The sequence below is a fragment of the Talpa occidentalis genome, unplaced genomic scaffold (genome assembly GCF_014898055.3).
Source record: "Talpa occidentalis isolate TD23 unplaced genomic scaffold, MPIMG_talOcc4v2.1 talOcc4.12, whole genome shotgun sequence".
Lineage (NCBI taxonomy): Eukaryota > Metazoa > Chordata > Mammalia > Eulipotyphla > Talpidae > Talpa > Talpa occidentalis.
In genome coordinates this window covers 18,132,590-18,155,261 of record NW_023601212.1, presented here as the reverse complement: position 1 = coordinate 18,155,261, position 22,672 = coordinate 18,132,590, and the positions used below count along the sequence as shown (strand labels likewise).

At 40.4% G+C, this 22,672-nt stretch overlaps 1 protein-coding gene across 1 annotated transcript; it reads left to right on the top strand.

Moving 5' to 3' along the window:
* Positions 1-488: 488 nt before the first annotated feature.
* On the top strand, positions 489-22,272 carry MPZL3 (myelin protein zero like 3). Its single transcript, XM_037505365.2, has 6 exons — positions 489-635; positions 11,033-11,199; positions 14,281-14,491; positions 16,007-16,172; positions 17,818-17,881; positions 19,544-22,272. The coding sequence occupies exons 1-6, from the start codon at positions 563-565 to the stop codon at positions 19,568-19,570; spliced, it is 708 nt and encodes a 235-aa protein (XP_037361262.1). The 5' UTR covers positions 489-562; the 3' UTR covers positions 19,571-22,272.
* The last annotated feature ends 400 nt before the right edge of the window (positions 22,273-22,672 follow it).

Below are 22,672 nucleotides of genomic sequence, written 5' to 3'. Positions count from 1 at the left end.
AGGCTCTTTTTTCCTCTTTTAGATGCTGTAATGCTTTCACCATTGCCATTTTAAAATAATTTATTAAACACTCCTATTCAAATGGGTACTGAGCTGGATGCCCTAATAGCTCAACACACAAAAGAACCAAAACGAGGTACAAATTCATCAGGAAGGCATAATTCATTTTTATATATATTGACTGAAATATCCTGTATGATCTCCTAGGTCTCTCTGAATTTCAAATTTATAGAAATCTATTTTGAGAGCATTCAAATAAAATAATCTGGAATAGAGTCAGAATGAAGACGGCAGAATTCCATAAAAATGAATGTGAAAATGTCGAAAGTCTGTCCTGTACTTAATTTTCAAGCAAAAGAAAATAACTCCTACATGAATTAAAGAATCGCCAGTCAGCGAGCCATCCCAGGTGCGGCTTTGGAATGAAGCCATGTTCCCATGGCAACTTGGGAATCGTCATTTTAAGTCTCCTCACAGGTTCCCTCTGCGTCACTTCCGGCGTTACCTGTGTGGTTACCGGGAGGTGTAAACAAGGTGTGCAGGCACCTGAAGAGCTGTCGGGATGCAGCAGAGCGGAGCGGCCAGAGGCTGTGGCTGCTCTCTGGTCCCACTGCTGGGCGTCCTGTTGCTCCAGGGTGAGTGCACAGGTGGTTTTGACCCACTTCCGGCCGGGGGGTTTGGAAGGATTGGCGCTTTTCCGGTTCCGGGTGTGTGGGGGGTTGTCTTAGGAAAGCCCCCACAAAGCTTTTGGGGATGGAGGGGGCGGGAGGATGTGGTGTTGAGTTTATCGCCACCCTTTGAGGAGAGTTGGTTGTTTTTCAGTGTTTTCATGAGCTGCTGGTAACGCGACCACTTGGCGTGACTTGGTTTTGGGTTTTGATGCTTGGCATCCCTTTGTAGCACCTCGGAGGGTGCTAGCTTGTGACGGGGCTGACTTGTGACCGGGATATCAGTGGTTGGCCCTGCTTTGGTTTTTGGGCTGTGTTTCCTGACTCGGAAAGGGTAATTCTAATGTTCATTTCAATTCAGTTTGTCCCAGTCAAGAAAATCATGACTGTTGATAATTTCATTTTTTGTAGATGTTAGGATCTACGAAATAAAACCTTTATAGTCACAGAAAGGATGTGCTGTGATTTCATTATAATAGACTTGTTTTGTTGAGAAAGAAGCTTGTACTTTTGCATTTTAGTAACTTTAAACAGTTTTAGGAAGGGTCTGCCAACTCTTGAATTTTAATCTATTAAGTAATATTAGCATTACATATGACATTCTTGAAATTTGTGCAAATGCTGCTTTCGTGCAATTTTCAAATTGCTGTTTCAGTCCAACACAATTATCTTTATTTTAGAATGCAATTATTTTCTGGATGGTGTGTGTATGTGTCTTGCTGGGAAGTTATATGCTAGTTAGGACTAGCACTAGAGTGAATTGTTAACTTCGTAAAATTTCCCTGCGGGTAATAGGAATTTCCGAAGGAGATCTTTAACACGAAAAAGCTTTTGTTGTCTAAATCTCAGCAGGTAAAGCCAGGAAGTTTTAATTTACCTGGTGACTAATATCCATGCTACTAGCATACTCCCTGATCCCTCCCAGCTATTTGTGTCATCACAAGTGTCCAGTTTTTCAGCTAAATTCTTTTGCAATATGTTTAGGATGACCTACTGTCACTCTAAATAATCTTAGGGCTCTCTCTCTCTCTCTCTCTTTCTCTCTCTAACACACACACACACACACACACACACACACACACATACACACACACAGTTCAAATATTGTCCTAAGAGAAAATCTAGATATAATGGCTTTTAAAGCTTGATTTCGTTTCACATTGAAAAGCATCCATGAAATCCAGACCAAATAAGCAAACATTAAAAATTGATTTTAGGATCTGTGTATTTGTTGAATATTCTTTGCTTTTTAAAAAATAACTATTGAGATGTAATTAGCATGTCATACACTTTACCCATTTAAAGTGTACAATTAATTGATTTTTAGTATATTCACAGAGTTGTGCAATAATTTCCACAATTAATTTTCATCACCCTAAATTAGAAACTTAATACCTATTAATAATCATTCCCAGTCCTTCCCTTCCCTCACCCCTGGCAAACACCAATCTACTTTTTATTGGATGGATTTGCCTATTGTGTACATTTTATATAAATGGAATCATACAATATGTGTTTCTTTGTGACTAACTTCCTTCACTTAGCGTGTTTTTGAGGTTTATTTTTGGGGGAGGGGTCTTGCTTTTGTTTTGAATCTGTTGGGTACTAGACCGATTTCTTACCAGTATTTATTTGCTCATCAAAGATAGGACCCATTAAATTATTAGCTTGCTTGAATTCTCCCTAAGTTAATAATGTGGTCTTGCTACTATATCAGTTGTCTAAATATGTAGAAACAGTAGATGAAGCAGCCTGGAGTTCTTACACTAAAGCATCCATTTAAGCATGGAATTTTATGAACCAAAGTTGACAGATTTATATTTTGGAGAACTCAGTGTATGTATTGGGAGTTTTGCCATAGTCCCCTCATTTCTTACAAACAGAGACTGACCTCTATTTAAATGTGATTTTTCTATTGAGATTTTTTAAAGATTGAAAAAAGCATGTTAATTATCATGAATATTGCTTTTACTTGGCAAGAATTCTTTTTTACTCAAGTGAAGATAAATAGCCATAAGAACATTAGAGCTAGAATGAAAATTTCTACATAAGATGTAACTTTGGATAAATATTTTTCTTTTTTTTTTTTTGAGTGGAGGAGATAAATTATCTTATATCCATTTATTTTATTTTATTTTTTTAAAGATTTTTTTATTTATGCATACAAGAGCTGGGGTACAGGCCAGAGATGCGGGAGTGAGAGGATTCACTAGAGACAGAGTGGGGAACAGAACAGGCAGATCCACTGAAATACCCTGCTGAGGGGAGCAGTGGGTGAGTCAGGAGTGGTCTGTTGCACCATGTGGGTTACTCCCTGGCTGGCTGGGGATCGAACTCATGCTGCAGAGACTGCGGATTGCTTCATAGTGCGGTGCTTAACCCTTTGCACCACCAGGGAGGCCCTTTTATATCCATTGATTTTAAAACAATTTCAGAGTACTATATGTTAAAAAAAATGTAGATACATAAACACAGCTTCATGAATTTTCAGAAACCGAATTCACCTGGGTAACCAGCACATAAATCACTATATATAATGTTATTGGCTTTTCAGGAGCCTTCCCTGTGCTTCCTCTAGTCATTATTCTTTCTTCCCTAAAGGGAGCCAATATTTTGATGTGTAACAGTGCACATTGGTTCATCAATGGATCCTATTTCTGTAACTATACATTTCAGACCCACTTGCCCAGAGTTTAGATTTTAGTAAAGGGACTTTAAATATTGATACCTTTGTGGCAAAATTGTGGTCATGAATTTGGAGTTCAAATATGTACAAGGAAGAAGTTGGGAGGTATGTGACTTTGTTCATGGTTTACTTACTGTAATTTAGTAACTAGAAATTTGCCCAGAATGCAGCATTTTAGTGCTTATATTGTAACATTTTTGTTTTACTAAGAGAGGTGTGTTGTTTGTTTGTTGAATAACTGTAACTGAGCACCCACAGTGTGCTAGGTTCTGTTTCCATAAGGCAGAAGCCTTAATAGATAATTTTAGAATCTGGTACAAAGAGAAATGCATTAGAAACCATGGAAGCACATAGAGACATTCTTAATCTGCCATGAAGACACAGGGAAGACTTCCCAGGAAGACTTCCCAAGATTTAAATTTCCAAAGTTAAATCTTGAAAGAAAAATATGAATTAGAGATAGGAAGTGAGGAAAATTCCAGACATAGGGACATAAAAAAGGCACGGAGGCATTGAATAACTTTCCAAGCAAGATTTTTGAAACCTACCTCGATTGGTTTAGCTTAAATCACATGTTGACCCAAACATATCCTCTGTGGTCAGGAGAATGATATGCTAAAAGGAGTGCCTACTGGCTCTCAAGAGGCAATTATACACATTTCTTCCTAACTCAGCATTTGGAGACTTTGCCTTGAAATTAACCATGATGGGAGTATTTGCATCACAGAACTTAACAAACCCTACGTATTCGAGCTTTTTTTTACTAGCTGTTTACAGGCATGCCTCTGCATGTAATAATTGGTTTAGTCCAATCTAGTTCACCCCCTCAGAGTTGGGAGGAGTTTTAGCTATTCTTAGTTTGCGCCTCTCCCACCAGATCTATTCACTTACCTTCTTTGTTTTCTAGTCCCTGGAAAGCTAATCCTATAGAAGTTATCTTCCAGGAACCCTTTTTCTGACTGCCAGTTAGGTGTGGCCAATGGGAGACATTGGCAAGAAATTGAAGGGCAAGAAGAGAAGACATCAGGGTATTTCTTCCCTGCTCTCTCCCTTGTCAGGTGGCCCACAGCTCTAGATCTTATAAGCTCTGGTAACATTATTTTCTCCCTTTGCTCCTTCAGATCTGGGGGTGTAAAGGCTTTGTGTATTTGTTGACTTCCTTGAGCTTGATGAAAGATTTTTTTTTAAAGATTTATTTATTTATGCATACAAGAACTGGGGTACAGGCCAGAGGTGTGAGGGGGATGAGAGGATTCACCAGAGATGGAGTGAAGAACAGAACAGACAGACTGACTGAAGTACACTGCTGAGCAGTGGGTGAGTCAGGAGAGGTCTGCTGTGCCATGTGGGTAGCTCCCTGCCCGGGGATTGAACTTGTGTTGCAGTGGCTGTGGATAGCTTCATAGGTTGCATCTTAACCCCTTGCGCCACCAGGGGGCCCCTGAGGAAAGTTTTTTTGAAAATGGCCCATACGTTTTTTTTTTTTTTTTTATCCTTACGCTTTTTTTTTTTTTTTTTAAAGATTATTTATTTATACAAGCACTGGGTACAGTCAGAAGTGCGGGAGGGTGAGAGAATTCACCAGAGCCAGAGTAGGGAACAGAACAGGCAGACCGCAAAAATACGTTGTTGAGGGGAGCAGCGGGAGCAGCAGGAGAGGTCTGTCGCGCCATGTGGGACCCTCACCGGTGGCCGGGGATGGAACCAGTGCTGCAGAGGCTGCAGGCAGCTTCACAGCCCAGCAGCGCTCAACCGCTGTGCCACCAGGGAGGCCCGGCCCATACGTTTTTCAAAATCTCAACTGATTATACCTTCCTGCCTGGGCTCAGAATTGATAGAGTTATCTTCCCCCACACTCATGCACAATGTGGGAAAGGGTGGATAGTCAGAGAAAACCAGGGTATTGTTCGGAAAGGAAATGAAGGGAACGGAGATTGAGCTGGACGCAAACAAAAGTTCACTGTGTTCACTTCCACGTCTGTGGATTCTTGATTCAAGTGGGTATATCTCGTGACATTTGGACACTCAGATGAGTCATGGCTAGCAATATAGATCAGGGAATTCTTAGCTTATTAGCAGTTATTAAAACTATAGCAGTTTGGTAGGATTATTCAAGTAGAACATGTTGAATGAAGAATTGTGGGCTAAGGGTGGAACTCTAAGGGATACCAGTGTTTAAGGGATGGTGGGAAAAAAGGAGCCTTAGAAAAAAATTGGATAGAAACTACAGAGATGTAGAGTTGTGTGTGTGTATGTACCACAGTTGGTGTTAGAGTTGTTTGGAGGGAGGCTGAGGAGATTCAGATTTGTAACTTTAATTCATATTTCTTATTTGCTCTAAACCATTGTTGGCAAACTTTTGTAAGGGCACTGTGGTAGTGTTTAGGCTTGTGGGCCACGTAGTCTCTGTTGTAATTATGCAACCCTTCTGGAGTAGCACCACAGCAGCCATAAACAATATATACATGCATGAACATGGCTGTGTTCTAATAGAACTTTATTTATAAAAAGACGTTGTGTGCTGGATTTGGCCCAGGGGCCATAGTTTGCTAACCTCTGTCCTAAACCAACTTTCCTTTTATCCCTGGGGTATCTCAGAGACACCTTAAACTTATCTCAAATCAAACTCATGTTCTTCCATGCCAAGTCTAGTATTTCTTTCTTCTTTTCTGAGTCACTTAATCACTAAGGCAGAAACAGGGGTTATCCTTGATACCTCCACTGCCTAATATGCCACATCTGATCTATCATGAATTGTTGCTGATTTTACCTTGGGAGTATTGTTATCTTCCTAGTTCTCTCCATCTCCACTCCCACCAACTTAGTTCAAGCTTCACTTATTTCTCACTTGAGTATTACAGTAGCTTCCTAAATAATCTCCTACTTACTCTTGACCCCTAGGTTTCTTCCTCAGAGTGATCTTTTAAAAAGGCCAACTTTATCATGTCTCTTCCCACTCGGTCCCATAGTTCAGTTTTCCAACTCTAAGGATAAGGGTCTAAACTTCTGAGGTCCCATATGATCAGGTTCCTGTTTAGTTCCTAGGTACATATCATTTTTTTTATTCACCATGCTTTTTGTGTTTCAACCATACTGCCTTCCTTTCAGTTCCTTGACTGACTGTTCATTCCTGGCCCAGAAACTTTGCATATGGTGTGTCTTCTGCCTAGAATGCCGTTCATCTCCTACCCTTATTATACTTCTTTCAGAACTTAGCTCAAAAGTAACTTTTTTTAGGGGAGCTTTCATTAACCACTCTCTGCTCCTCTACAATAATAGGTGTAGTTATTATAGTCACTCTCTTTTATGTTGTTCATAGTACTTATCAAAGTTTGTAATTATACATTTGTCCTGATGATTATTTGACTAATGTTTCAAACTTCCACTGAATTTTAGACTCTAAGACAGGGAGTACATTTATTTTGCTCACATTTAATCTCAAATTCAAGGGGTGGCACAAAACAGATGTTCAATTAACACATGTTTGAAGAATGAGTGAGTGAGAGCATTGTCATGGAAGACTTGGGACAGAAAAGATCAAGGAGAAAGTAGTCACTGTGTCAGAGAGATTCAGAAAAACCAGGGTATAAAATTACTTATTGGAGTTTTTATCCCTTGGATTTGGCAGTTTTAAGACATAATGCCCTCTACCAGAAGTGGTAGTGATGTCCAGATTCTTCTGTTGGGTTCCTGAAGTGAGTGGCAAAAGGGAAGGAATAGAAATGACAAGTGTAGACTACTTTCTCACAAACTTGACTTAGGAAGGAAGGAGAGGGCAGTGATTGGTAGTAAGAAATAATACAGGGTGAAGGAAAGATTGTTACAGTTTTGTTTTAATGTTATTTGTCTTTCAAGGATGGGAGAGACTTCTGTGTGTTTAGAGGCTGAGGGGAGACAGCGCCCCTCTTCAAAGGGAAAGGTTGAGGAGAGTGGAGAGGGTTTTTCTGTGGTAGCAAGGCTGTAGGGGAGGAATCCAGGGCAGAGCAGAAGAGGTTGGCTTTGCAGAGGAAGAGGAATACCACACCCTTTCAGACTGGAGATTAGGGGCGAAGTGGCAAAGCAGGAAGGCGTATGACTGGGCAGTTTGTGTGGCCTCAAGTTTCCTGAAGAAGGAGACATTGTCTTCTGAGACTGAGGGGCCCGGAGATTGCATAGAGGATGAAAGAGAAAGGCAAATGTTTGAGAAGTCAGAAAGAGGAGCTGACCAAGGCCACTGCAAGGGTTATCACGCCTCCTTCAGGGGTCAGCTGTGGGTGGACTTCATGAATTATTTAACTATCTTGTAGTTGTGTGGTTTTCTCTTTTAATATACACAGATACAGTCTAGGAGTGGCTACCTAGATCTGAACTTTTCAGTTCAGAATGAGAGAGTGGTGGAGACTTAAGAATATTGAAAATGCTGTAAAAAGGGACAGGAAGTAAGTGGGTGACCACTTACTTTGTTTCTAAACTAGAAATTTTCGTGACCTGTCCACCTCTTCCTCTCAGTCTCCCTGCTCACTCACCTCCCTCTGAATTTTTGCCCTGAAGGTACTAGCAATTAATGGACAAACAGTCTCTAAAAATTGAATGTAATCAGTTGTATATGTGCTTGAGTAGCACTATGGACTGTTATGGGAACATCAAAGAAAGCAATGAAGTATAGTAGGGCTTTTGGGAAGCAATCAGTCAAGGAACTGAAAAGAAGGCAGTAGCATGGTTGCAACACAAAGAGCTGACATTTAAGCTGAGTTTTGAGAGTGTGTGAGTGTTGGCGGGTATGGCATAGTGGGAACATGCCAGGTATGGGGAGAGTCTTCCAGACAAAGACATATTCAAAGAAAGATATAGTGGCATGAAAAGACATAGTAAATTTAGGAATGGCAGCATGTCCTGGTTTTGGTGAAGAGGGTGGGATGGGTAGGTAGGTGGAGTAACAGCAGTTTGGGGATAGATTATCAATATTTAGATTTTTTTGAAGATTTATTTTTATACAAGAGCTGGGGTACAGGTCCAGAGGCGTGGGAGGATGAGAGGTTTCACCTGAGACAGAGCAGGGAGCAGAACAGGCAGATGGAGCAAAATACACTGCTGAGGGGAGCAGCGGGCGAGACAGGAGAGGTCTGCCACGCCATGTGGGAACCTCCCTGGCCAGCCAGGAATTGAACCCATGCTGCAGAGGCTGTGGACAGCTTCACAACACTGCACTCAACCCACTGCGCACTGGGAAGGCTCCAATATTTAGATTTTATTCTATAGTCCAATAGAGAATAATTGAAGGTTTTAAAATTTGTCATTGTTCATTTTAATAATAGCTAACATCGAAAGTTTCTATTTCAGGTGCTGTGCTGAGCATTTTATGTGTTCTCTTACTTAATCATATTACATCCTCACCATGATTCAGTGAGCTAGTTCTTATTATTGTTCTCATTTACCAAGTAAGGAAATTGAAACTTGAACAGGTTAGGTAACTGTGATCAAGGCCTCATAACTAGGAAGCAGATAGACTTGAATTCAAATCCAGGTCTAATTCTAAATCCATACTTTAAAATTTCTCATCTGTGCTTATATTTTGGGATAAAGGGTTGGGGGTTGAGGAGAATGTGGACTATTCATTGTTTGAGCCTGCATCTTGAGTGAAGAGAACAGTGGGTCAGAAATAAGGTCTTAGGAGGGAGCAAAGACTGAGGCTTTGCAGGAAGAGGACCAGCATTTGCCAAGGTACAGAAGAAATGACAAGTGTAGCAAAGTCAGAAAGGATGCTGTGGATGAGCCAGAAGCAATCCTCATCTTTGGAATGGGTCAAATTCTTATTAGAATTGTGAACTCAGACTTGATTTCCTCCTTTTAAGAGGAATGTGAACAGACTAGATTATCTAGAGAGGAGCAAGAAAAATGATTCAAAGTAGGCAGAGGTAAAGGCAGTAGAAATGATGACTCATAGCTGTGTTGGTGAGGAAGGTTTGAGAGTGGAGGCTGAATTGAAGAGGTGGCAGTAATGATGGTCAAGCTATTTAACAGGCATATGGCACTTACTGTGGGTTAGATATGTTTCTGTGTTGTCCATGTTTTAACACATTTACTCCGCACAGTGACCTTCTAAGATAAGCACTTAAGTGCTGTTATTGTCATTACCATCATGAAGAAGTAAAGTAACTAGCTAAGACCACAGAGACAGCAAGCGATAGGACTGGCATTTGCATCCTTTACTATGGGGACTGCTGGTTTTCACGGTGGTGTGTGGGTTTGCTTGCTCTTCTGAAACCTTGCTGCTGTTTGCCTTTGGATTACCAGAAGAACCACTTTACTGCTTATGCAGTGAAGGAAGCAGAAAAACAGCATCCTAGTGACTTACTTTTCTAAAAAATGGCTACCTAGTGAAAGATAATTTTCCATTCACTGTTCTTAGAAAGCAGAGGGGATTGATCAGTAGAAAATGCCACTCTTTTGTGGGTGTCAGAGTTGGTTATATAAGATGATTTTGGAAAAAGTAAGTTGAGAGTTTAAAAATGACGTATATTCATACCTTTTAAACAAGTATTGAATTGTTCTGTAACTCCCATATAATTTACTTTTTTTTTAAAAAAAAGATTTATTTATTTATACATATAAGAGCTGGGGTACAGGCCAGAGATGTGGGGGGTGAGAGGATTCACCAGAGACAGAGTGGGGAACAGAATAGGCAGATCTTCTGAAATACACTGCTGAGGGGAGCAGCAGGCAAGTCAGGAGAGGTCTGCTTCACCATGTGGGTTGCTCTCTGGCTGGCCGGGGATCGAACTTGTGCTGCAGAGGCTGTGGATTGCTTCATAGTGTGTTGCTTAACCCCTTGCGCCACCAGGGAGGCCCTCCATAATTTACTTTTAATGAATGTATGATTCATTGACCAGCTCTAAGAAAGGAAACAAAACTAGATGGAAACTTGAGGCAGTTTTATTATATTCTTTGAAAACAATTTCCTATTATTTCCTATTCTCCATTTTGTTAGTGGTTGAGGCAGTGGTGGCTTCAGGTTACAACCATGCCATACGTGGGATAAGTCCTGTAGACCCCTCAGCTGCCATATTCCCCCAGTGCATGTATGTTGGGGCAGTGGGTGGTATTGCCTTTTAGACTGCTGTGGGTTGACCTACTTATTTGTGCTTAATTTGGTTTTTTTTTTTTAAAGATTTATTTATTTATGCATACAAGAACTGGGGCACAGGCCAGAGGTGCGGGGGGTGAGAGGATTCACCAGATACAGAATGGGGAACAGAACAGGCAAATAGACTGAAATACACTGCTGAGGGGAGCAGTGGGCGAGTCAGGAGAGGTCTGCTGCGCCATGTGGGAATCTCGCTGGTGGGGGATCGAACTTGAGCTGCAGTGGTTGCAGATAGCTTCATAGGTTGCATCTTAACCCCTCGCGCCACCAAGGAGGCCCTGTGCTTAATTTGATCACAAATCTGTATTTGAAAAAATGCTGGTGTGATCAGATTTAAAATTTTTATCCAAGCTTTTATTCTATGATTTAATATTATAAAATGATAAAAATACTATCCTTGATTAATTCAGATAACCATTCCTTATCCTTTTGGGTTGGCCTAAGAAGATATTTATTGCTATGGTTTTTGATGAGAGCCCTAAAAATTATAATAAGTATCTTTGTATACTCCACCCGAATGAACGCATTTTAAATGTTTGGGCTTGCTTTGATTAGGTGTTTGTGTCGTCCTTTCCTTGGAGATTAAAGTGGATGCCAATGTCCGGGGTTATGTTGGCGAAAAGGTCAAGTTGAGATGCACCTTCAAGTCCACTTCGTCTGTCACTGACAAGCTCACCATAGACTGGACATACCGACCTCCCAGCAGCAGTCGCACGGAATCAGTAAGTGCATATTTCTTTTAAAAAGATTTATTTATGTATGCATACAAGAACTGGGGTACAGGCCAGAGGGATGGGGGTGAGAAGATTCACCAGAGACAGAGTGGGGAACAGAACAGGTAGACTGACTGAAATACACTGCTGAGGGAAGCAGTGGGTGAGACAGGAGAGGTCTGCTGCGCCATGTGGGTAGCTCTCTGGCCGAGCCAGGAATTGAACTCATGCTACAGAGGCTGCGGATAGCTTCATAGTGCTGTGCTTAACCCCTTGTACCACCAGGGAGGCCCAGTAAGTGCATATTTTTAAGGACATTTCTATGAGCCTTTTGTGGTCAACAGCTCTGGGATTCCTTTATTTCAAGTCACAGGCCTTCTCATCTTAGGCTAGAAGATGAGCTTCTATTTAAATATTATAGAAAAGGATAAGCTTCTATCCTGTATGACAGTCATTTGGTCTTTTAGGGCTTTTTCTTTTCTTCTACGTAATAATCTTATAAATAAGCGCTAGGAAAAAATTTGTCAGACGCTCAGAGGAAATGTGGTTTACTTTGTTTTCCCTTTCTTATTTCTTTTTGCATTGTTTTATGGCTTCATTTGCAAATTTGAGCTACTAAGAAGGGCCCCTCCAGGACCGTTGGATAGAAAAGTTTTCTAGGTCCTCTTTTCTTAGAGCCGCTGGCTTCCTGTCATATGAAGTTATCTTAGTGGGTGTATCTGTTTGTAGATCTATACTCTAGATTTATCTTGGCATCTTCTTCTAGTGACTCTGCATCTGCCCTGATTTGTACATCTCCCTTTGAAGGCAGTGGTGGCACTTAGTGTTGATGACCGACTCTGCTGGTGACAGATGGTCTTACAATATCAGAAGCAATATACTTTCATCACACATATAAAATAGATTTTATGGTTCAGATCACATTGAAGATGTCTAATGGTAGATTGCCATGCTGTAAAAAGTCCTTTGTCTTCATGCTTCCAGCAGTATCCTTAGCTCAGGGTAGATGCTATTGAGAATGTGAACATCCTACCAGGAGTGTATTTTGAAAGTATCCTCAATTTGTTTATCTTGTTTTCTTCATTGGAAAAGTTTCTCTTTGATTTTTAATCTCTAAGCTTTGAATTTGTTTTGGGAGCCAGTGGTGAATGTCATTTCACTTGGAGGTAGGTAGCCGGCTCATGTGAGGAACACTAGGCTGTAGTTCTGCTTCCTTTTTCTTTAGACTTAAGTTGGTTCACTTTATTTTTGGGTGGTTCACGGAACTGTGAAAGATCTTATTTGGCTCTTCCTCCTTGGCTAAAGGTAGGGCAGAGCAAGCAACACGGTCAGAAAGCTTAAATGCACTCTGTGAGGCTGGTCAGAAAAATCTGCATACTCACCCACCTTGAGTTAGTGATCCTTTAAAGTCACAGCATGATGTGGCAGCTACAAGATCAGTTAGGATTCTATCAGACTAATTTAGTTAGCAAGGGTTTGTGTGTCACTACTTTAGCTTGGAACTTACAAGTTGGATTAATTTTGACAATACACAGCAGATCTTGTTTTGTCAATAAGATGCTTCAGACCTTTTTCTATTGATGCTGGTCATTAGTGGTTAGACACTCTTTACTTCCTCTTTGACAGACTCATCACACATATTATTATTATTTTTTTTAAGATTTATTTATTTATTTTATACAAGAACTGGGGTACAGGTCAGAGGCATGGAAAGGTGAGAGAATTCATCAGAGACAGAGAGGGTAACAGAACAGGCAGATGGACTGAAGACACTGCTGAGGGGAGCAGTGGGTGAGGCAGGAGAGGTCTGCTGCATCATGTGGGGTTCTCCATGGCTGGGGGGGAATTGAACCGGCGCTGCAGAGGCTGCAGACAGCTTTACAGCGCGGTGCTCAGCTGCTGGGCCATTGGGGAGGCCCCATATTATTTCTTAGTATCTGTTTTTCCCACTAGATTGTAAGTTCAGTGTGAGCAGGTACTGTGCCTATTTGGCCCCACTATATCCTTTTGCTGGACATGGTGCCTTGCACATAGCAGGTGTGAAATAAATATTTGCTGAATAAATGCATGAATAAATGAGCCAGTAAGTGATTCAGCATCTTGTCTGAGATGTTGTCAAAATTAGGCAATTCAGTGGTTGTAAAATTCGGGGTACCAAGTAAACAAAGAAAGAGGAAAGCTTTAAATCTTGCACAACAGAGAGAGAGATCATATTATGTGGCAGTACCTGCCTGACCAGCCACCAGATATAATTATGTGCTTTTGGTGACGAAGTGAGTGTCTGATCACCAATCTGAAGCAGCTTCATTTTAATTTAACATATATTCATTGAGTACTGACCATGCAATTGATTTGGGTTTATATTTATTGCCGAGATAGATAACTTGAGAGGGGCTTGATTATATTATATCTTCCTGGTGATTTTGAGAATAAACAAAAACCTTTCCTTTCCCACTTGTGAATGCTGTGCCTTTTAGGTTCACTTAGTTTTTTTTTTTTTGACCTTGTTTCTCTTTCAATAAATTCAGAATAATAATAACTGTCCCATGTAGTTCAACATTGTTATGAGGTTAATTGAATAAATATGTGGAAGTTATTTGTGTACTATGAAATCCCATACATGTGTTAGATGCTACTTTAGAACAGGGTTTCTCAACTTGGCATGGTTGGCACTTTGAGCCTGATAATTGTTGTGGAGGGCTGCTCTATGCATTGTAGGGTTTTAAGCAATATCCCTGGCCTCCACCCACTAAATGCCAGTAAGTAGCACACCCCCAATTGTGACAACCAAAAATATCTCCAGATATTGCCAAATGTCTCCTGGAAGGCAAATTTACCCCCAGGTGAGAAATACTGCTTTAGGATATCAGGGAGAATTTAGAAGAGGTTTGAAAGTTCAATCCCAGGACTCTTTTATCGGGTCTTTTTCTGATAACATTTATTAACCTGTCCTTTAACCAATAGGATAGTTAAAGCATAAAAAAATGTGCTTAATTAAAAAAGCCCATTTTACATTTGTATTTTATTTTGGACATTTTAGCTTTACATTTTCCATATTAACTTTTTTTCCTCCTGGTGTCACTTTCTTAGATTTTTCACTATCAGTCTTTCCAGTACCCAACCACAGCAGGCACATTTCGGGATCGAATTTCCTGGGTTGGAGATGTGTACAAAGGGGATGCATCCATAAGCATAAGCAACCCCACCACAAAGGACAACGGGACATTCAGCTGTGCTGTGAAGAACCCCCCTGACGTGCACCATAATATTCCTGTGACCGAGCTAACAGTCACAGAAAGGGGTAAGCTTCCGGTGACCACCCTTCTCTGTGTAGTGCTCTGTGACTGCTATGGTGCTTTCTGGAGCGATCGATAATAAGCAAGCTACTTAATCTTTGTAAGCCAGTTGACTGTTGAAGCATTCTGTCATCCTGAATTGACTATAAGGGTGAAATTTTTATCTTTATTTTGCAAATTAAAGTTGTTCATCAAATATCATCATAGTTTCTATTATTGTTATTTTTTATGTTAACTTTGGTTGACCAAGGGTCTTGTGGATTGTATGGCAAATCCCTGAATGAAGGGAGGGTGGCCACCTGTGTGACATAGAAGTCATTCTGTTTCCTAGGTTATGAGAGCTGTGTTCTTTTTTTTTTTTTTAAAGATTTATTTATTTATTTATACAAGCACTGGGTATAGTCAGAGTGCGGGAGGGGGAGAGAATTCACCAGAGCCAGAGCGGGGAACAGAACAGGCAGAAGGACCGAAGTACACTGCTGAGGGGAGCAGTGGGCACGGCAGGAGAGGTCTGTCGCACCATCTGGGACCCTCGCTGGTGGCCGGGGATAGAACTGGTGCTGCAGAGGCTGTGGGCAGCTTCTCAGCCCAGCGCTCAACCACTGCACCACCAGGGGAGGCCCAAGACCTGTGTTCTTGCCTGTGTCTTGAAAGGGAATCCCTCTAAGGATGGGCGACTGCATGCTACTTTCATGTTGCAAAGAGCATCAGTTTCGTTTTAGTGTGAAATAGGAGGAGAGTAGGCTAAGGACTGACCTTTTTACCTACATTATCCCCTGGTGACCGGGGGTCTGTCATGCCAGTCCTTAACTGGATTTAAATCAAGGACTTAGTAGAGACACACCACCGTATCATGGCTCATTACAGATGACTGTCTTAGGACTGTTTTTCTCTCTTTTCTACCATTCTTCCTCTTTCCTTCCTTTCTCTCTTCTCCACCTTCTTTCTCTCTTTTTCTTTTTCTTCTCTCCTTCCTTTTTCCTTCTTCATCTCTTAAGACAATAACTTATAGGTTTCCTGGAAAGAAGTTAAATGGGTAGGTACCAATGTTTTAATCCTAGCTTTGGGGTTGTGGATAAATTTTTATTTATCTTTGTACTTTTCTTTTTTAAAGATTTATTTATTTGTGCATACAAGAGCTGGGGTACAGGCCAGAGATGCGGGGGGTGAGAGGAGCCACCAGAGACAGAGTGGGGAATGGAACAGGCAGACTGACTGAAAGACTCTGCTGAGGGGAGCAGTGGGCGAGCAGGAGAGGTCTGCCCCGCCATGTGGGTTTCTCCCTGGCCGGCCGGGGATCAAACTCATGCTGCAGAGGCCGTGGACCACTTCACAGTGTGGTGCTCAACCCCTTGTGCCACCAGGGAGGCCCTATCTTTGTACTTTTGTGTATTTTCTACCTTTTCTGCAATGAATTTATTCCTTGTGTTACTGGAATACGAGCAAAGGTAAAAACCTAGCTCAAGTGAAAGGAAGCACTCTTGCACGTCTCTCTTTGACCTTTTTTTTTTTTCCTCTAGGTTTTGGCACCATGCTGTCCTCTGTCACCCTTCTTTCCATTCTCGTCTTCATCCCCTCAGCTGTGGTGGTGGTTCTGCTGTTGGTGCGAATGGGGAGGAAGTCTGCGGGGCTGACGAAGAGGAGCAAGTCTGGTTATAAGAAGTCGTCTATTGAGGTTTCCGATGAGTAAGTTCAGCTGGAGCTTGGAGTTGTGATCCTGTTTCCCCTCAGACTCCTGCTTTGTGGAGAGTACATAGACCTATGTTCATAACTTCTTCTCTCCCAGGCCAAGTTCAGATCTGCTGGTGAAATTTCCTTTTTAAAGAGGCTAGTTCTGTTGAGGAGTACTAGAAGGAAGGTTGAGGGTGAGATTTGTGGATGTTAATTTGGAGAGAGAATGGAGGGGTTGGTAGTATGTTCTTCGTCTCCTGCTTTGGATATCAGATTGCACAATGCAATGGTTCTGAATATAAACTCTCCAGTGGATATAGCATTCCTTCAAAATTAACAGGAAAATCCAACAAGTCAGTTATTTCCCTCCTTTCCATCTTTTGCCACTGAGATGATGTCTCCCCCCCAAAAAAATGCCTGAGCAGTGAGAGCAGCTTTAAAAATAGTCTTGGAGAGCAAAAGCAATTTAAATTAAGCAACATCTATTCTGCATCAGCAGATTCTCTAAATTGGAGCTAATTGGGCTGTAGTTCTCAAAAACATTTATCAAACATGTGGGCACTAATAATCCAGTATTTTCCCTTAAAACAAATTTGCTAAAGAAAAAAGGTAACGGAAGTCTACATAAAGACACTGTTCTTTCTCCATTGTCTATGTCAGGGGTTCCTAATCTGAGGCAGGAATTCTTTTGATTATTATTATTATTATTATTTATTTTTTTACATCATTGTTCATTTTAAAACAATATTTGCTTCCCTCCCCCCTGAGGAGGGAATCCTTACCTTGACCAGGTATCCATATGCATTTATTCAATGGGAGAGACGTGCCCTTTACAAGGAATCTGTGTTGTCCCGCCTCCTCCAAGATAAAGAGCTCTTAGTAAAATACAAAAATGCCTACTTCTAAGCGTGGTTCGACATGACTAACCCTCAGTCACATTGTTTATTGTTTCCTGCCATTTCTTCTCATGTGCCTCACATTCCAGCTGTAGAGTTTATTTTCTTCACTGAACATATATACTTGTTCAAATTTTTTTCTTCCCACATGCTTTTCTCTTACCTGGAATCCCCATGGTTCCCTCTCTTGTTTGCCTTAGTCTCCTTCCTTATCCTCCCAGACTCAGCTGAAATGTCACCACTTAAGTGTCCCTGAATCCCCTGGGGAGACTAGTCATGCCCTCCTCTTTGCTGTCCCAGCACTTTAAACTTAACTCTATTAATAGTCATCACATTGTATTGTAACACGCTTGTTAAATTTTAACAGGTCTCTTACCCCTTTGAGGTTGTGAGCTGTTTGAGGGACCTTGTCTTAAGATGTCTGTATCCCCAACCTAGCACAATGCCTCTTGTATGGTCAGTGCTCAGTGCCTTTCTCAATGAATGATTGTTACCAGCTCCTATTTATTGAGTACATGTATAAACTCATGTATTTTTTTAATTTAGTCTTAATCACTAGCCTTTAAGCGTAGGTGGTAATAACTGCATTTTAGAGATGAGGAAACAGGCTCCTGGAGTTTAAGTAATTCACCCAGTCACTGTGCCAGTAAGTGGCAGAACTGGAATGTAAAACCAGTCCTGTGTGATTTCAATACCTGTGTCTTAACCGCTCCTCTCTACTGTGGCTGGCAATTGCTCAGCTTGGGTTTGTCCTCTTTCTGCAGCACTGACCAGGAGGAGGAGGGTGACTGTATGGCCCGGCTTTGTGTCCGTTGTGCTGAGTGCCTGGTACGTCCATTTCTTCTGTTTGCTGTTTGTATTTATTTGTCCTGCTTTGTCCTTAGAGGCAGGAGAGATCATTCTAAATTGAGATGTGAATCGTTGTCTTCCCCTAGAGCATTTGGTCTCAGGGAATCCCTGCCAATTCTAACCATTTTTTTGTGTTCCGTTCTCATGGACTCAGTCTCTTGTGTCCTTATATTAGAGCAGGGACGGTGTAGGGCAGCCTCTGCTGACTCACAGTGAGCATCCTGAAAGAGGCGTATCCTATCGCCGACCGAGGTTATGCTAGGAGATTTGACCCAGAAGTCCTGAATTTAACTTTTCTGCAGAGCCTTACTTTTTTCCAGGGAAGGAGTGGAAAAAACCTTTTCCACCATAACATTTTAATGACTAATGCCTTTGCTAATAAGAAATACCCATGTTGGGAAGCATAAATTTTGATTTAAATTTCGAAGGCCTGTCATTCCTTCTTCCTGTGACTACTAGGCTTGTGGGGCTGTCCCAGCATCCTAGGAGGAAGAGATTCGCTGATGTGGTGCAGTTGGAAACAGGTCAAAAGCAACTTATGATCTAATATGAAGCATACCTGTCTTTGCAGGGTTTAAACTTGAGCCTCTTTGTACTTATTGCCAAGTTCAGCACTTGGCCATGATACTGCAGCCCAATTATTCATTGCATTGTTCTTTGTTTCTCTTCCTCTTGGGCATTTCACTATAATAGGTAAGATGAGAGAAGGGTTAATGGTGCCATTGGAAAGAATCTAATACCAATCCTTTGGGGTTTAAAAATATTGACAGCACAAAATAAGTTAATATGATTATTATCTACGTTTCAATTATTAATTTACCCAGCACTTACTTACTGAGTATCTGACATGTGCCAGATATGATTCTAGGTACTTAGGAAACAGTAGTAAACAGAACTGACAAAAATTCCTGCCCTCAAATAACTTATATTCTTTGCATGTTGGAAAAATCTCATCCTCCAAGTCACAGTCTGTGGGTGGAATAGGTTTTAGGATGAAGATCAGGAGCTGAGATTGGATGTATTAAATTTGTAATAGTTTTTAAATATCCAAGTGGAGATGTGGAATAGGCAATTGTCTATGTAAGTGTGGAGTTCAGGAGAAAGATCTAGACTGAAAGCATAATTAGTATTCAGTAGCAGATTGACTAGTGGAGCTATTTGCACCAAGGAAATGAGTGTATACAGAAAAGATGTCAAAGGAATGAACCCTGGGGTGCACCAAGGCTGATAGATTGGGGAGATGAAGAGGAATTAGTAAAAGATGTTGAGAAAGAATGTACTGTGCGGTAGGAGGAAAACCGGGAGAGTTGAATATCCTGGGAGCCATGTGAAGAAAGTGAAAAGAAAATGATTAAATGTGTCAATTGCTGCTGAGTCAGATCTAGTAAAATGAGAACTGAGAATTGATTGTTGATGATCTGATGATGTGGAGGGAACCCTTAGGATTTCAAAGCAGAAATAGGTCTAATAGACTTCAGTTATATTGAGGTCCTGTGAAGCTTTATGGGGATTTCGGAGTGTTGATTCAAAGTTCCCCAAGCTGACTTTCATATGGGGGTCCTAATGTGTGGTGTTTGCCTGATTCTAATTGTGGTATTATACTTCATATATAAACCCTAACTATTGTACTTTTCCGTCTAGGATTCAGACTGTGAAGAGACATATTGATGAAAGTCTGCATGAAAAATCACCTAAAGACAGAAAATGTGCCATCCCACTAGTAGCCAAAGCCTCTCAGAGAGGTGGAGTTGGCCTGGACAGTAGTGATGGAGGATTCTGGAAGTCACCAGTAAAGACTTTAGGGAGCCATTTATTTATTGAAGAAATGTTCTTTTTGTATTTATAAACTGTTTAAAAACTCTCAGAAGAGACTCATAACTACCCCTCTTAATAACTTATATTCTAATTTGAAGGAAGGAATTCTTTTCCTGAAAATAATTTCTCTTGAATGTATTACATGATTTCTTCCATTTATTTAAGGGAGAATTCTAAATGTTGGCCATGCTGCTGATGCCAAATTTTTTTTTTTTAATGAAATGGAATGTGTAACTTCCTGCTGCACTACCAGATAAAATGTTTGTTTGAGATAAGTATTCTTTGTTTTATGCTCCATGAACATTTTCAGCTGTGACTTAGCATATAGCATAAATTTATTGATTTAATAATATCACCATTGAGTGATATTATTTGTGTTTGAGTGACTTGAAGTGTACAACCCTAAATTTCTTGGTGGGATTAAGAATCAATGCTCCGCTTTGACTGGGTTTTTGAAATAGTAAAGGGTCATCCATTTACAAAGGAGGAAAGGAAGCATGAGGATTCCTTTCTGTTGTCTTGCTAGGTGCATTTTGTTATTTTACTATCTTCTAGTTGACTGCTATATGATTTCCTTCTTGACTTTACAGATTAGAGGCAAGGAAAACTCTTTAAAAGCTTTTTAGTGAGGATGTATAAAATATTTTAGTAATTATTTGCAAGGAAATCTCTTTTACCAGTGTTTTTCTTCAAAACTTTTTTGATTTCTAAAACACACCAATATGAATAAATGAAGGTATTTACAAGCTAATCTTGCATAATATTTGGGAAAAGGAAGTGAGTTTGTGTGCAATTTAGACTTCCCCCTTCTGTTCTCTAGATACCTTCTATCAACTTCCTCCATTGGTAACCTTTGTCAAAATTTACATGGGATTTTCTACAAACTATTAAGAAATATGTGTGACATGTCAGAAAGTATTAGCAGTATAGTCCTCTGTAATAGCGTGATACAGTTCACTTCTCAATTTTAAGAGACAAAACTTATTCCCCTCATCCCATTTTTTTTTAAAACAGAACTGTCCCTTCCCATGGTTCTTCATTAGTTGACTCAGGGGATTTCCATATGATAGCATCATATTCTGTATGTTATAAAAAATCACTTTTATGTAATTTGCCAAGATCTATTTTTAAAATTCAGGTATTGAGGTCCAAGAGTTTTGGTCTCACCTCTTTTGTAAACCTGGTCCATAGATTACAGGGTTTGATTAGTTAACAGAGATTACAGTTTGCTTCTAGTCATGTAAAAAAGTAGAAGAGGCAAAGACAGCCTCTACAGTTTGTATTTCTAGTGGTTAAACCTCACATTCTTGGCCTACTTGTTAAAAATTGTGGTTTCTGAGCCCAATCTAGTGAGACCAATTCTGACACCTCAAAGAATGAAGAAAACAGTTTGAGCAATGAAAGTAAATAATTTGGGGCTGTAGAAAATTTGAAGATAAAGATCTAATTGTGAGGCAGACTTTTTGTGCATCCTTGTCTCCCTGAGAAAGGAATCCAGTTAAAGCCATTAATTGAGGAATTAGTTTTGGCTAGATTTTGTACTGTCCTTTTAGCCATCTTACAAGGATTCATCCAGTGTGGTATGTTTGGCACTTTAGGTAAGTGGTGCTGTGGGAACACTTAATATGTGATTTTTTAATGTTATTTTTTAGCTTTGTTCAGGATTTGCTTCCTTTTTAAAATGACTGAGCAACAGGGTCCTTCATGGTGAAAGAGTAAGTTGGTAAGTTAGTCTGCTGCATGGGGTTATGGCCACATCACGGTCATAGGCTGCTATCAATTTCTTTCTTCATCCCTTATATGTCTGAATTATAGCTTTTTCCTTCAAAGCAGACCATGCAGTGTTTAGACATAGCCTTCTTTAAAGATGGAGGAACACAGGTTTTTTTTAACCAATTGTTTGAGTATCTTCTAAGGTGCTATTATTTCTCTGTTTCTTTCTGTTGCTCCTTGAGTTCTTATTACTGTGTGGAGACCAGCCTTGGCTAGAAAAGCAATTTTATCTTGAAAGTTTTAGAAAGGGTAAAAAACCTTTTAGGATTTTTCTTTGGCTGCTGAAGTGTTTATTTGTGGTGACATGACCTTAAGAGTTTTGTGCATTGAGCTCTTAATTCTGTTCCCGTATATGAATTTCAAAAAATGCTTTGTGTTTTCCATATGGCCTATTACCTCAGGCTTATTGGGGCACATCTTATTTCTCTTCAGTTGTCGATCTGGACCCTGGTGCTTCAAGATGGAACCACTCATGTCCCTGTTGAAAAAAATATTTGGAGGCCAAATCAGGAACCTAAATGTTCTACTGTGTCACTCAATTATGATTCCACAGGAGAGTTCAAGAAGAGTGAGTGGACCAAGCCTGTCATTTAATTGCACAACTCAAAACTTTGCTGCCAGTAGAGGCAGCGCCATTCCTTTGACTGGAGTTGTAGTGTTGGACTGTTGGACTGTTAATTATTGTATTTTACTTGAGTTTTTGTCGGTGGGTATGCAAAGTTGGGCCATGTACACAGATACTGTAACTCTTGATATCCTTACCACATCATAGTTAATAAACTTCTTTGCACTTTCTGTCTTTTTTTTTTGTTGTTGTTGTTATATATCTACATATAAGATGAAAACTGTCGTGCGCAACAGAGTGGGGGGTGGTTTGTGGTTTTTACTGTCAGGCAACCATTCATCTCTGAGCTGTACCACAGCAAGAATCTGCATGGATTTAGGTGGGTGCTGGAGCCAGCTCACAGAGCAAGAGTCAACGGTTATATTTTTAGGATTTTTGCAAGTTAAACGCTTTGTACCTTGAAATAAGTCATGGTGAGCATACACTTACCAGCATACCACTTCATAAGAATATGGTTTAAGAAGAGCCAGCATTCAACAACTTTCAAATGACACGGGGCAAGTTCCAGAAAACAAGCATACCCTTGTGTCAGTCAAGCCAGTTCAACCAGGCTGAGG